Genomic DNA, 14,972 nt, shown 5'->3' with positions numbered 1-14,972 from the left:
CCAAATATACTTGTATTAAAAACTATGTGCAATGTATTTGGTGTTCATAAAGACCTTGTAGTGTTATAGCAAGCTAATGTCACCCCATTTGCTAAGATGTAGGGAAACTGAATGAACGTTAAGCCTAATATGGAAGGCAACACACTTCCTTCCTAATGTACTCCCTGTAACATATGGTACTGATCGATGTATTTTTGTGACAAAACAAGAGAAATGCAAAACTGGGGGCTAACGTTGGCTAACAGCTATCTTTTAGGCTAGCTCTGTGTTGCAGGCGGAGGCGGATGCAACCTCCATTATAAACGGATCGATGCTCTGCCTTAGAACACGAATCTCCATTTTATTTGTGTACTAAAAGAGTGTAATACATGAGTAATTGACCTACCTCAGTCTTATTTGTTAAGAGCTCGGAGTGTTCTCGAACCGGATCGGAAACAGATGGGTGCAACCTTCGCCTTCTTCTGCCGAACGGATGGTATATTTTTTTCTCCCCCCACCCCTTCGTGACATCATTCACTGCGGCTGCAACCTCGAAAACCACACCGCAAATACAAGCAGAAAATGCAAAAAACAATATAGTATATATATGTATTTGTACTTTTTTGGGGGTTGTATTTATTTTATATATATATATATATATATATATATATATATATATATATACATATATATATATATATATACACACTCACTCTCAAACTTTAATTAACTTTGCGTTGTATTTTTATATATATACATACATACATACATACATACATACATACATACATACATACATACATATATATACACACAAACACACGTACACATATATTTATAGTTTTATATATATTAATTGACTGGCGCAAGTATAAATGTGATTAATCTTTTACGATTTGCAGTCGATCCATATGTTCACCATCCATATACTAGAACAGTTTTCTTCACAGATAAAAGACGTGGCCATAGTTCATATGAACTCATTGTTGTGAAGGGCAGTATCATTCACTTCCATATGATTTACATTCACAGAGAGACACAGAGTTCAAGCCTACTAGTTTACTCAACATAAAAATATATCTATAAATATACACAATGATAATGCGTTCTGTAAAATGTAAAAACAAAATATATACATGGAAAAATAAACATCCCGATTCGTTCCATTGTACTGAATATCACATTTAACACAGATACATATACATTTGTATTGAATTACATTTAATAGAAAGACCATACCAATGCGAATTTTATGTAGCACCGAGGTTGCAAATTCCCCCTTGTCCTAACACAGTTTATAGCTGTAGTGTAGTGTACAGCTGCTGACCTACCTTGTGAAAGGATGTTCTATATAAATAAATCTAGACCACTATGTGTTCACAGACTTTGTCAAAAGACAGGGAAAATCTACTAACCAATGAATGACAATAATGGTTGGAATCTCGCTAACAGAGTCGGACGGCATGTTAAGGTGTTCAGGGATCTGGACAGGGCTGAGGAGGTAAATCACCATCCTGCACATATGGGTTCGTGTGTAGACATGCAAGATACACTTGTATCTCTGCGCCAACAGCAGCTCTCCCCACCCACACACGTTTTGCCGGTTGCTCATGGAGACGACCCGGGAGGCCGTCAGAGGGGCGACTGGGAGCGCAGCGTGCTGGTGAGCGCCGACTCTCCGAACACGTTGGCGTAGGACGCCTTGAGGAACTGGACGTAGTTCTGCAGGCTGCGGTTGGTGCTGTCCGACTGCTCCAGGCGGTCTTTCACGTCCTGCAGGCGGCTCTGGTGCCGACGCTCCACCTGGTGATGAGGAGATTACGGAACCCCGTCATCCCATCGGGAAATGATAACATGAGGACAATCTGGGAGGAGAGTTCCAGGCCCCGTTTCTCATCAGTGTGCAAAACGGATAGAGGGAGAAATTCAGCTCAATCTGCTTCAAAATCAGAATGCTTTCAATCTGCTCCCATGTTCATGAGTGAGCGTGGGCGGATCGGGGAATACACTGAATTCCATTTCTCGATTTTCCCACTGCTGGCTTGTTGGCTCCGCAGTCAGTGTGAGAACGCTCATTGATTAATATGGCAAGCGGATTGAAAGCGTGGAATTGGGGTGAGGGAACAGATTCATCGCCATCCCAGCACATGTACCTCTTGCTTGCTTCGTCGCAGCTGGTTGATCTCTGTGGTGGTCCTGCTCAGCTGGGTCTCTAGATCCACCATCTTGGACTTGGTGGAACGCTCTTTGGTCGCGGCGCGTTCCCTGGTCTCGGAAACCTTAAGGAACGTCGATCAGACATTCATTTGTTTTTGCTTCATAAGTGACTCGCGTGGACATATCACAGCTGACCACAAACACCAGACTGTGACACAAGGGGAATGTTTTCATGGCCAGACCCTGTGACTAGCTGCTGGACATGCTAATTAATCACATTGTAGAGAGGTTTACGCCGAGGAGAATGCTTAAGGGTAGAAACCATGATATTAGTATTAACAATGAGGCCTTTCTATAGCATTGATGTAGAATGTAACAAACCGCTATAACCAATGAAAGATGTACGTTGAAATGTGAAATTGGTATTCCTCACAAGAATTTGACTGAGAACATAATCCATCAACTCTCATTAATGCATGGGCAGCCTTCTTCCCGGACTGTTAACAATTATATTTGATGAATGTTTTCTAATGCGATCATGGAGAGGTCCGAGATGAACGGCCCTGGCTCCAGAGCCTGGGAGCGGGAGTGGCCCGGCTTCTGACCTGTTGCCGGGCGTCCTCCAAGGCGTCCTCCAGCCTGCGGTTGAGCAGGCTGCACTCCCTGCTCTTGTCCTCCAGGCGTGACTGGTTGCTCTGGATGGTCTCCTCCCGCTTGGCGATGACGGCCAGCAGGTCCCCGTTCTGACTGCTCGTCTCCTCCAACTTCCTGTAGGGGTTATGGAGAGAGCAATCGATAAGTTAACCCGTTCAGTCGCAGGGCTCGCCGCACTGCACTCTTTATTAACGCCGTACAACACATTTTTTTAATTAACATTGCACATTTCATTAAGGGTAAGGCATTGCATCGATTAACAAGGACAATCATCTTGACCAGATTTGTATTTTATATATATATACAAACACTTTGACGAGCAAAGGGGAAAGTGGGAGGGGAAACTGTAGGGGGCCAAAAGTTACCGTTCTAAATGTTCCAATCTGTGCTGAAGCTGTTTGTTCTCCTCCAACAGGAGCGTGTTCTTCTGCCTCAGAAGCTCCACCTGGCTTCCCTGTGTCTCCACCTTCCACCAAACACACAGGGCAAATGTTGCTCTGCTGGTTTGAACAACTCAAAGAACTCTCACAACCATCCTTAAATAAAGAAATAGTACTTTTGCCTGAAGAATAATCCTGTGTGTCGATAAATAGATTATATATATGTCGATAAGTGTCGATAAGTGTCGATAATAACTTCTAGAATTTACTTTTCGTCCCATTTTGGCTAACCTCTAAATTGCCATTAAAACCCCCAGAACATCAACAAAAAACTATCTACATAGTAATTTAGCAGACCCCTTAATCCAAAGGTACTTTTAAACACACGTAAGTAAGGAGCAGATAAGGGGTAAGCGGGCAATTTAGCACAAGGATGTCTGCGGAACCCAGGGATCAAACCCAGCCCTAAACCTTTCGGCTAGGAATCCAAACACCCTTAATACCCCTTACTGCTAGCCTGGCTAGTGCCAGACCAAGCTCTATCGTAGATTGCAAGTTGGTCTGGGGAAGCTGCTGTCATTTGTCAGGCGTGATCAATGGGCCTAGTTCAAAAGACTCTGTATGCAATTGGCTGCTTGCAGTCGCTTCCCTGTCGTCATTGTGTTAAACCAGCCAATAGCGCGGCAGGGGGAAAAGCCAGCTTGGTGATTGGCTCCCGCAAAAACGTATCAAAACTAGAAAGGAATGTATTGCTCTTCTTCAGACCCTTCTGCAAGACAAACTCAAACGCCGGCAGAATGGGCGGGGTTAGCCAGTCTACCTTACTGCACTATCCTTCCACCGCTAAACCCAACACCACAGAACTCACAAGAACCCATCAAGCATGACGTCCATCACCAAGCATCAACACCCGCGTTAGCAAACTGTAAAGGCTTAGTTATGGTTGGACGTCGACGCAACGCAACGACCACGCAGTCGTGAACCCGTTTTGGTTCTGCGTCGGCTATTAGTGAGTGGACCAATCAGAGCCCTCGCTGATGCGTTCCGCCTCGACGGTAGGTTACACCTTTTGGGAGGCGCACTTCAGGCCCTTGCGACGGACGCAAGGAGGGTCCGCAAGGACGTAACGGGTCCGTACACCCCCTCTACGTTGCGTCGTCGTGGCACCATAACTGAGCCTCGAGTGTGTGTGTGTGTGTGTGTGTGTGTGTGTGTGTGTGTGTGTGTGTGTGTGTGTGTGTGTGTGTGTGTGTGTGTGTGTGTGTGTGTGTGTGTGTGTGTGTGTGTGTGTGTACCTTCCGGCGCAGGTCGGCCAGCGCCGAGCCCAGCTCCAGGCTCTGCCTCTCCTGAGTGTGCTCCCGGTCGTGGGTCTCCTGCAGCAGCAGCTCCGAGCGCCGCAGGGCGTCGGGCAGCGGCTCCAGCTCCGTCAGCCGGCTCAGCAGCTCCCGCCGCACCTGGTCCACCTGCCGCTCCAGCTCCTGGCGCACGCCCAGGGCCTCGCGCTCCGCCCGGCCCAGCCGCGCACAGTACTCGTCGGCCTCCGCCCGCGTCTTGGCCACCTGAGGGGCCACCGAGAGACGACCGGTGAGCGCGCGGCATAGGCAAGGCAAGGCAAGGCAACTTTATTTATGCAGCACTTTTCATACACAAGGCAGACTAGGAGTGCTTCACATATAAACATTGTCATACGATAAAATAAAATAATAGATAAGTAAAAGAAAACATATGCAAGGAAATGAGTCAAATAGAAAGTTAAAAAGGCATTTTAGCATTAAAATAGAAAATAAAGGAAAAGTATACTTAAAGGTGGCCTGTTATTCCACCCGTTGTGAGGGGGATTTGCCGTTACGAGCCGTTTTGAAAACCGGCCTCTTCCGACATCACGAGTGGGCGTGTCCGCCCTAGATGAATGACGGATAGATGAGCAACGTTTGCTCCAGTCCGCTGGGTAGGCTGGTGGACTGATCTATCCAGCGTACATCTAGGCGGACACGCCCACTTGTGATGTCATAAGAGGCAGAGTTTCAAAACGGCCCGTAACCGTCGCGGTGAGTATAGGGTTAGTATCGGTCACCTTTAAGACGGTATCACAAAAAAAATGGTGTGTGGGTTAGGTAGTCGAAGCGCCGGAAATCTCGACAGGGGTACAACATCGTCACGGATCCGTCGTTCTCATGTACCTGGGTCTTGTATCCATCCAGCAGGCCTTCATATTGTTTCACGGTAGATTTGACCTGCTGAGCGTCCGTCTGGGCCACGCTCAGCTTCTCCTCCACTGCAGAGAGCATTGCCTGTGGTAAAAAAAAGAAAAGAAAAAGAGTTATCGTTTCAGACCGTCACCTAAAACCCATTTGTTCTAATTAGTCTGCTCAGTTTAATCCTATTTGCCCCTCCCCCCTGTTGGTTCCTGTTTCTAGTGCCTCCATGTCCATTTATTTATTTATTTCTCTATTTCTCTGTTCCTTTGTCGATCAATTCATCCATCTCTAACCGTTTTCTTATGTATTCTGCACTGTAAGACGGCCTCGAGTGTCCTGTAAGGTGCCAAACTATTTATTTTATTAATAATTAGATCTGTCCGACTTCTAGCATTGGTGATGTGCAAAGAACAGTTAGATGTTTCCCCATTGGAAAATAAATGGATTACTATACGCCACTCACCAGTAGATTCTAATCAACCAAGCCTATCTTACCCTGCTTCTCGGCATTAGTTAATACCAGGGTATCTGCAGGTTTCAGCAAGTCAAACTTCAGACTTTTTAAGAACTTTTTAATACCACCTTGAATGAAATTTAAGACCTAAAACACGCGATGGTGGGGGTTGGCAAACGACGCGAGCCAACTTCGGAAACGGACGTCTTCCAGCCAACTGTCCTTGAATTTGCACCTACCCATTGTCGCAGACTAGCTAGCAAGCACGCAGATAATCGTTTATACATGCAGCTAGCAAGAAAGAAATCTCTCTACATGTCCTTCCTGAAAAGCCCACGAGAAAAATAAAAAAATATATAGTCCTGCCTCGACAAATTTAAGAACTTCAGTTACAGTATTTAAGACCAGCATAGACATTTGTAACGAATTTAAGACTTTTTAAAGCCTTAAATTTAGAAACACGAATTTAAGACTTTTTAAGGCCTTAGATTTAGAAACATGAATTTAAGACTTTTTTAAGGCCTTAGGGGCCGTGTCCACCAAAAGCCTTTTTAAAAGGCGGGGGCGCCTGTCTGCAATGCATTCTCTATGGCAGGACGCGCATGCAGCGCGCCTTTTAAAAAGCCGCCCGGGGCGGTTAAACGCTCCGCACGCCTCGCGCTTCTAGGCTCGCGCCCCAGTTGAAAACAGTTGAACTTTTGAAGAAAAGCGCTCGACCTCACGTTAAAGGTGGTATTCCCCGTACTGCCTCCTGCCACGATTAATGCTGTGGACCCACACTCTCCTCTGGGCAACCACGACAAGCGCAGGGGGATCGTCCGCAACCTCCGCTGCCACGGCAAAAGCGCTAATAATCTTGCATTCATTTTCTAATAAAATTGTAGGAGCAACCAGAGAGGACGTTCAGGTGTCAGATCCCAGATGATGGAGCCAACAGATAGAAGCTGTATATCTATGAATACTAGCGTTGACGCGTATTAAGGACGTAAACGAAGAATGCTCCGTGAGCCTTTTTTGAGCGGCGCGCACAAACGCGTTGAAAGCAGTGCACGGAGCTCTCCGCCTTTTAAAAAGGCTTTTGGTGGACACGGCCCCTTAGATTTAGAAACATGAATTTAAGACTTTTTAAGGCCTTAAATTTAGCAACATGAATTTAAGGCTTTTTAAGGCCTTAAATTTAGAAACATGAATTTAAGACTTTTTAAGGATGCGTGGACACCCTGAATACCATCTCCTCGCTGTGAGAACGGTGAGTGAGGGGTCTGTGTGGAAGCAGCGGCGTCGGCACTAGCTCGGGGTACCTTGAGGCTCTGGTTCTCCAGCTTGGCGGCGGTGCCGTCGGAGGTGAGGCCCTGCAGGTGTCCCAGTAGCGTCTCTCTCTCCAACCGACCCTTGTCCTCCGTGGTCTGCAGCTGCTCGCTCAGCTCCTTCACGCGACTGAGTCAGAGCGAAACGTGCGTTGACTTTAATGTTATGGGCTTCAAGAGGTCGGGATGCAAGTATTTCAGCCACAGCCATGCAGCGATAGTCGAACAATGCTACAGTAGAAACGTGTGAGGAGGCGTGCTTGTAACATACGGGCACATTGTTTTAAACCACCTTTGCCATAGCCCCAAACATTAGTGGAATAAGGTAGGAATTAATCTGATTGTTATTTTCGTGGTGATTGGGATAAGTGGTGAAACTTAAATATTGACATGCCCTGGTTTAGATTTAGATTTCCAACTGCCCATAGAAACGACCTAATTGATAAAAACTTGAAACAACAAATTTCCGCTTTATGTAGCGTTACCTGTTCAACACTGCCAGCTCAATCTGCATTTGACCCTTTTCTTTGACTTCCTGGCCGTGACAAGTTCGCCAGTTCTCAGCTGCGGACAACGCATCCGAAACTTGTCTCTCCTGCAAAAGATAAATCACAATAAAACGAATTCTGAAAAGAACATTCTGAAGTGATATCCTGAAAAAGGTCGACCAAACAACAAATTCATACTGCAAAAAATCGCAATATCGCGTTTTTTTTCGCGTTATGTTCTATATTGACTGCTAATACAAAAATACATTAAGAGGGTAGGTTGCAGAATTGTAGATTAATTTTACGTTTGAATTCAATGGCTTTCCTTCACAAGCTCTTCTCCACTTATTTCCAACAGTTTTCCTCAATCATCAGACGCTTTGTCCTATCTGCGCAGTAGTCTACAGAACCCGATGCTAAAGCGACAGAGGGCGTGGCATTCCCAGGGTACATCCAGACGAGTCGAGCCCGGGGCCTACGGGGTTCCTACCATATCAAATAGCTGGCTGCTCAGCTGCTCTGCGGTGTCTTCACTGCGCTCGGCCCTGTGTTTCTGGGCCCGCGTGGCTCTCTTCAGCGCCTCGCGGTCCACCCCCGCCTGCTGCCTCAGCGTGGCCAGCTGATCTGTGAGGTGCTCCATCTCGCCCTTCTGCTGATTGGCTGCTCGCTCCAGGTTCTGCCGTAAGAACAACATGGAGGAAAAAGGAGGAGGGACTTGAGGTGTGAACTCTTTGGTACTCTTAGGTTTGTGAGTATGGGTTTGGATGAATTTTCTATCTTACTATATTTTATGGTTGTGTTGTATTTGATAGTTAACGTATATTTTTTGTGTCAATATATTCATATTTTTCTATATTTCACATTTGTATTGCCTTGTATTGGCTATTGTTGTGTTTAAATATTGTAGACAACTTTTTCTTTATCATTCTTATTTTATCATAAAGCAATGCATATTGTGATGGTAATAGCTCAGGATTAATAAAGTACGGAATCTGAACTATGAGTTTGCAGGGTTCAGTGACATCTACTATTAAGTATGCCTATTGAGTATGTAATGACACACATTATAGGCTGGGAACGTGTTTATTCACAGCTTGGCAGGAATACAAACACAAGAAACAGAATTGATGGTACTATGAGAAAGGTGAGATGCCTACTCGAACATTAATAATGGACCATAATACACCATAGCTCACCTTGATCTGCACAGCAAGGCGGTTATTCTCTGCTTCTTTGCTGCGAAGCTGACCCTGCAAATGGGCCCGTGTTGACTCCAAGGCCTTGGTCAACTCTCCTGAGGTTTTGGCGTTATCCTGTATCCACAAATATAGCGAAAAATATAGGAATTGTGAATACATTGAGCACAAAACTGTGTTCAATTGAAGACATTTTAACATTTGTCACATTTTATGTATTTTTTTTAAAAATACATGTTTATGTTAACATTTTAACATAAACATAAAATATGTTTGAATGTAGTCAGTCACCTTTTCTGTATCCAAAAGTATGGAAAGCTGATCAAGTTCTTTCTCTTTTTCTTGGAGCTTTATTACAAGATGCTGTACAAAGAAAAACAAAAATAGATATTTTAAAAGCACGATCAACCCTTAAAAACTAAAACATTGTCTTTATAACAATACTGAACTGTTGCGCAAAGGATAGTATACATATTGTAACACACCATGTGGGTAAATATTGCAATCATAACTTAGAATTTCAGGGAAATCTCCTCAATCAATACATTTCAGAATAGTACATTTTGCCAAATTTCACGCATCATAACCGACCGCATTCTCTGCCTCTGCATCAGTCAGCCTCTTCAACAGCGAGTCCTTCTGCTCTGCCAGTCGCATCGACTCCAGCTGTCCAAAACATATGTTGACTGACCACAACCAACTTCCCACAAAGGCATTTCAAACAACATCAACAGTTACGCTGCTCGACATTGTATTTTCTTCCAGAGTTATGGGGCCCTCTGACACATTATCTACTTAAATTGAGACTGAAAAAAGTGTGGAATTGCTAGAGGAATAGAAATAAGTCGGTTACATTTATCTATTATTGTTTATCAGTGGTACTAAAATGCATAAGTAGTGCCCCCTTATTTCCTAGAGTACACTATCAAACATGTACATACTATAGAATGGAATTGCCAGACCTCTACATTACAAAAATCTATACAAATCCTTTCTGGAAGATACATCTACAACTTTGAATAATTTATCAATGGATCGATGAATCGTTATACTGGATCGCATATCAAGGTTCATGAAAACCTTGCCCTGTGCCTTAAGTCTTGATGTTTACCTGCAGAGGGAAACTGGATTATGGTAATGAACATCTTTGAAGAATTTGCATATTTGTCGTATACTTGTTTTATGGCAGTTTCTACTAAATGTCTGCACTAAAGTTCAGATATTTACATACATTAAATACATATACATGTCTATTAAAAAAATGAACGTTTGGTGTTTAGAGAGGGAATCCATTCTAAGTGAAGGATTACCCCAATGTATCTGAATTGGGGCTAACCAACGATTTGCGTGACCAATTATCACGGTGCCGTTTTTGAAAACCAACCAGTGTATCCCCTGTTAACCCTATATTTTCTGGAGGCATCATGAGAACGATTGCAAACCAAATGGACAAGTGGTGCTGTGGTTCGGGCCCTCCTGATAGGCCGTCCTTATGGTGCTGAGCAGAGAGCCTACCTGGCTACCGTGCTGATCCCGGAGCAGCTGGCGGAGGGTGTGGTTGGTGGCCTCAAAGGTCCCCAGCTTCTGCAGGAGAAGGTCCTTCTCACGGGCTAACATGGTCGACTCCGAGCCCGAAAGCCTCCTCCCCTTCTGCACACAGCAGACGACAAGGACGATTTACACAGGTGTAAAGCCCGTTATTCACTTTGATACACGAATGGACAAAACAGTCAATACGCAAGGAGGAGAGATGATGATTGTGACATTTTTTCAATAAGTGCAACATTTGCATAGACAGTATCACACATTTTGAAAAGATAGTTGCTATAGTAACAGGTATTTTAGCTGTCTGGAAAGGAATATTTGTAAGGAATATTATACATTTTAAATATATAGAGGTGTACGGTACATGTCTGACTGCCGGAGGGACATCCAACACATCGAGTCATGCTGTTCAGCTTTTAATATAAAAAGTGACTTTCTATCTGCTGCGGAATTAAACCTTTTTTTAATAAACTTGAAACCTGATCTTAGCATAACTTAATATTTAAGGTTCTATTTCAATCTGACAATACTTTTTTCCCGATAATAAAATAGGGATAAAACAATGGTCAAAGTCATGTTCTTATACTGAAGAATGACCAAGGCCTATCATTTTACAGATTCTGGAAGGAGTAACTATTAAAAAACATTCAATATAACACAGAATAAAATCTTTGTTTGAGTTTTTCTTCTCATGTCCCACTTCTGTGTTGATTAAAACGGTTCCAACTTTCCAATTACCTGAAGTTTCACACATCCAGACAAATCTGTAACAACCCCAACCCTCCCGTTTCCGTGGATACTCACACTCCCGGAACAACCTCCCAGCTCGGCGACAGACTCTCGGAGGGCGGACACCTGCTGTGCCACGGCGTTCCCGTCCCCCTCGGCCTCCAGGAGTTTCTGCAGGAGTGCGTCTCGGTCCTGGTGGGCATCGGGGTCCCTGTCCAACCTGCAGGGGGACGGCGGCGGTGGAGCATGAGGTTTATGATTCTATGAACATCATTATCGTACCAACAGCGATGTATTGTTTCACTTTCTTATGACAAATGTACTTATTGTAAGTGTAAATGTAAGCATGAACTCCGGAATTCAAACCCCTGTGTCAAGGTTGAAGAATAACCTCAGGATGCACTAGAAGTCATTTTAATCATTCAAGTAATTCATATCAGAAATACTTATCTGAATAATGATAATAATAAAAGGTGAATAAAATACAATTAAATAAATACTTTGGTCTCACACTTGAGCATTTGTTACACACAATTGTAAATAAACCCTTGAATGAACTTTAGCGTTGGCCTCTTGCTTCCTCACTGAGAAGACGTTGTCATTTAACATCAGTTTCAACATTGAGCCATTGTTGAAACTGCTGGTACAGACAGGCTGTCGCAGGCTTATTTTGGCAATATAGCCTTATCCCAATGAGTGTCTCTTGTGAGCTGACATGTCATCGTTTTTTTGTAGTGGTGCTGCTACTCCCATCATTTTAATTGTTATTGCTTGTTTTCTTACACCTCCTTGTTGTTAAATGTAGCTGTTGATTGACTTTTGGCTGTTCTTGTTTTTTATAAGCAGTTTGCATGCTTGGGTGTGAGAGTGTGAGTGAGAGATGAGAGAGAGTGGGTGTGTGCTTCTGTTTGTGTCCGTGCGTGTGTAACACTTGAGGGGGGGGGGGGGGGGGGGTGTACCACAACTATGAACAAGAACAAATTAGGAATAATATGAATAATATATATATTGTTTTCTAGATCCCAGTGTCTCAGCATTCATATTTACACATTTAGTCAATTACTCCTAATTCATAATTTTCTTATAATTATTTATGCTTACACATATTTTGCTCTAATGACCCAATTTTTCCCTCCGGGGATCAACAATGTATTTCTGATTCCAGTAGATCACTGGCGTCCATGTACCCAGCGTACCTTCTGGCGCCCTCCCCCATGATGAGCTCCATGGAGCGGCGGAGGCGTGAGTTCTCGCTCTCCGTGATCTCCAGCTCCTTGGCCACCTCGGCCAGCTCCTCCTCCTGCTCGGCGATGACCCGCTGGGAGACGCTCAGCTCCTGCTCCTTCTTCCGCAGCTCCACCTATGGGCCACACACCGACACACGCCGACACACAAGTAGGATTGGCTTTTGAGATGCAATATAAGTGTGAACATCGTGAACATCGTAAACATCGTTTTGTGGTGCCTGTTTGACTTTTTATTAATACCCTTTGTTGTTTTTTTGCTAAAAACTAAACAGTGGCTTGTTTTTTTAAAACATTTAATGAAATGGGTGAACAAAATTACATTTAAGGATGCACATTATAGTGTAATAAACATTAAATAAGATCATTCTAGGTCAAAGTGGAAACTTGAAGTACTGACCTCACTTTTCAAGGAGCCGACCTCCGTCATCAAACTGTCAATCTTCTGCTCGTATTGACTGATTCGTCCATGAAGCACCTCTTCTTCCTCAGATGACAGATCAGCCAATCTTAGCCCAGTAGAGTGCGAGGGCTCGGGTTCAGGGAGGGGAGGGATCTCCAGGCGATGACTGGGGCCCTGCAGCAAAACTCATCTTTACTCATCATGCATCACAACAAGTAGTACGTCCGCTTCAGCCCTGAGCCAGATCATTCAAAAATCTCTGAATAGTGTGATTGGATAAGGAAATATTTTGCTTTGATACGAAAATAAACATTTAACATTTACGCTAGAAAGCGCAATGTTAAAAGTTGTGCCATTGTTGCCTGTATCATTTTATTATACAGTTATGACTATCTAATTAGAGCATTTCTGTAAAGATTTCTAAATGTATTTTTTAAATAGACAACCGTGGCATCAAAATTGACAAAATGTCAATTATTTTAAATATTTTGTTCACAACATAGACCACAGAACATTTAGTAATCATCAATTATCAATACACACATTAAATCCAAATCCACATTGAACTCAAATCCAGAAAGTGGGGATGGATCGGTCAAAGAAGGATCCGAGGAGTATAGCAAGAAAAGCTCAGTCTGGACTATAATCCCCCCATGCTTGATGAACTGACCAAGACTGGGACCACCTGGCAAGAAGCAAAGTCCATTGCGCTGAGGAAAGTGAGGCGGAGATCCATTGTGGATGCCCTAGGCTCCCAAGGGGGCCAAAAGGATTTAGAAGAATACACATTACCTCCCATTTGTATGTTGAATCCCTTGTGCAAGACCTTCCTGGTGGTATCCATGGAACCCGCGTTTTTGCCTTAGCCGCTGGATGTAGGTTTCCTTTAGGGTCATTTTTTGTCTTTCCCTTTTGAAAACAAAGATTGTGCCATCACTTCAATACATACATATAAAGACAGAGACAGAGAGAGTAAATGTGTCCAGGCTCTAACCTGTGGGCTCCGGATGGGACTTGGTCTTTGGGTGCTTTTCACATGGACATGTACTGGTGTGCTTTCATTGATATGTACATGAAGGGGTGGTGAACTTGAAAAGGTCCTCATTGTTTTTTTCTAAGTATGTTTAAAAAGGGGGAAAGACACCGTCAAAAAAGTATTTTTTTCTCCCACACATTAATCAACAATTAAATGTGAACTAACTGTATTATTTAATTCCTGAATTCAAACTCTTAATTTTCGAATGGACAAGCTGCTGCAATGCACTTAGTTATTTCCTTCATACATATTATATTAGAACCACAATCTGGCAACATCTGTCAAAATGTATGCCTATGTATCAGGTTACTTGGAATGTCAGCAATAGATAGAGAATAAGAGCTATACAGATATAGATTCAAATTTAGACCTTGTAGGTCACTAAAGATTGAGGAAGAAACAATGCAAAAACATATGACCCTCATTGGTTATGAAAATAATAAACACAGCCTAAAATAAGGGAGTTACTCGACTAATTAATGAATTGCCAATTAATTAGTCGACGGCTGTCAACTGTTGGACAAGGAAAAGTGCAAATGCAAGGTTGAGCAAGGTTATCAAGTAGCATAATACTAACCATTAGTTAGCACCAATTTAGCCAAAAACAGCTAGCCACTCGTGACAGTCATGCAGCTACTCTCGTAAACCTCCTGTATAGAAGTAAAAAGTAGATCGCCCTTACCATATGGAACACAATTATACACCAAAGGTAAAAAGCAATGGAAAATCAGCATCACAATATTGGTTTAGCGGCATGCAATGTTAAAATCCACCAGTGTTGCTCAGAAAACTTAAACAGGAAGAGAAGCGTCTACTGACTTTCGAAGCGTCATGTCAACGCGCTGCCATTGGTCTATTTAAAACATTTGACCACATAGCAGGCCAGCTATTGGAGGAGGAGCGCTCATGTACCATAGCAACGCGGTCACCATGGTAGTAAAACGTAACAAAAAGACCATTCATTACTACGGAAACGGAGGGACGCCAAACGATATAGAAGGATTATTTATTTTTTTACCATTATAAAAAAAACATAATATTACAACTACATTGTAGCTAAACTATTGAATAAACTAAACGTTGACAAGTTGTTCCTACTACCGACATACCCGTTGCATTTTATATATATTCTTAATAGTAATGTGTTACCCTCAATTTATATTCTGGGTATGAGGGCTCAACCTTCATGAAAAATGCTTCAC

At 43.2% G+C, this 14,972-nt stretch overlaps 2 protein-coding genes across 4 annotated transcripts in view; both read right to left on the bottom strand.

The window, feature by feature from the left end:
• Positions 1-537, bottom strand: part of sptan1 (spectrin alpha, non-erythrocytic 1) — a 40,557-nt gene extending 40,020 nt beyond the window's left edge. Inside the window, exon 1 of the mRNA XM_060049872.1 lies at positions 386-537. The gene's annotated coding sequence lies outside the window, so the exon portion shown is untranslated. The remainder of the gene's footprint in view (positions 1-385) is intronic.
• A 486-nt stretch (positions 538-1,023) lies between these two features.
• odf2a (outer dense fiber of sperm tails 2a) lies at positions 1,024-14,608 on the bottom strand. 3 transcript variants are annotated; one of them, XM_060049868.1, is made up of 19 exons: positions 14,348-14,608; positions 13,729-13,848; positions 13,527-13,643; positions 12,732-12,908; positions 12,284-12,447; positions 11,163-11,307; positions 10,329-10,463; positions 9,405-9,479; positions 9,105-9,176; positions 8,814-8,930; positions 8,108-8,293; positions 7,615-7,724; positions 7,124-7,259; positions 5,351-5,461; positions 4,466-4,729; positions 3,156-3,256; positions 2,742-2,904; positions 2,133-2,258; positions 1,024-1,782 (listed from the first exon to the last, which is right to left on the bottom strand). In XM_060049868.1, the coding sequence occupies exons 1-19, from the start codon at positions 14,348-14,350 to the stop codon at positions 1,612-1,614; spliced, it is 2,493 nt and encodes an 830-aa protein (XP_059905851.1). In that variant the 5' UTR covers positions 14,351-14,608; the 3' UTR covers positions 1,024-1,611. The 3 variants fall into 3 exon arrangements, with proteins under 3 accessions (XP_059905851.1, XP_059905850.1, XP_059905852.1); XM_060049867.1 differs by having other exon boundaries at positions 14,453-14,608; XM_060049869.1 differs by lacking the exon at positions 13,729-13,848 and having other exon boundaries at positions 14,453-14,608.
• Positions 14,609-14,972: the final 364 nt, after the last annotated feature.

This window comes from Gadus macrocephalus, chromosome 4 (genome assembly GCF_031168955.1).
Source record: "Gadus macrocephalus chromosome 4, ASM3116895v1".
Taxonomy (NCBI): Eukaryota; Metazoa; Chordata; class Actinopteri; order Gadiformes; family Gadidae; genus Gadus; species Gadus macrocephalus.
This window is presented reverse-complemented; position numbering and strand designations above follow the sequence as displayed.

What these genes read in the sequence shown, in the direction of transcription:
- odf2a (XM_060049868.1), bottom strand. An exon ending in ATTCAACATACAAATGGGAG is followed by an intron (nt 12,909 to 13,526) that starts GTAATGTGTATT and finishes GTTTTGCTGCAG; the next exon opens with GGCCCCAGTCATCGCCTGGA. An exon ending in TGCGACGAAGCAAGCAAGAG is followed by an intron (nt 1,783 to 2,132) that starts GTACATGTGCTG and finishes CCTCATCACCAG; the next exon opens with GTGGAGCGTCGGCACCAGAG.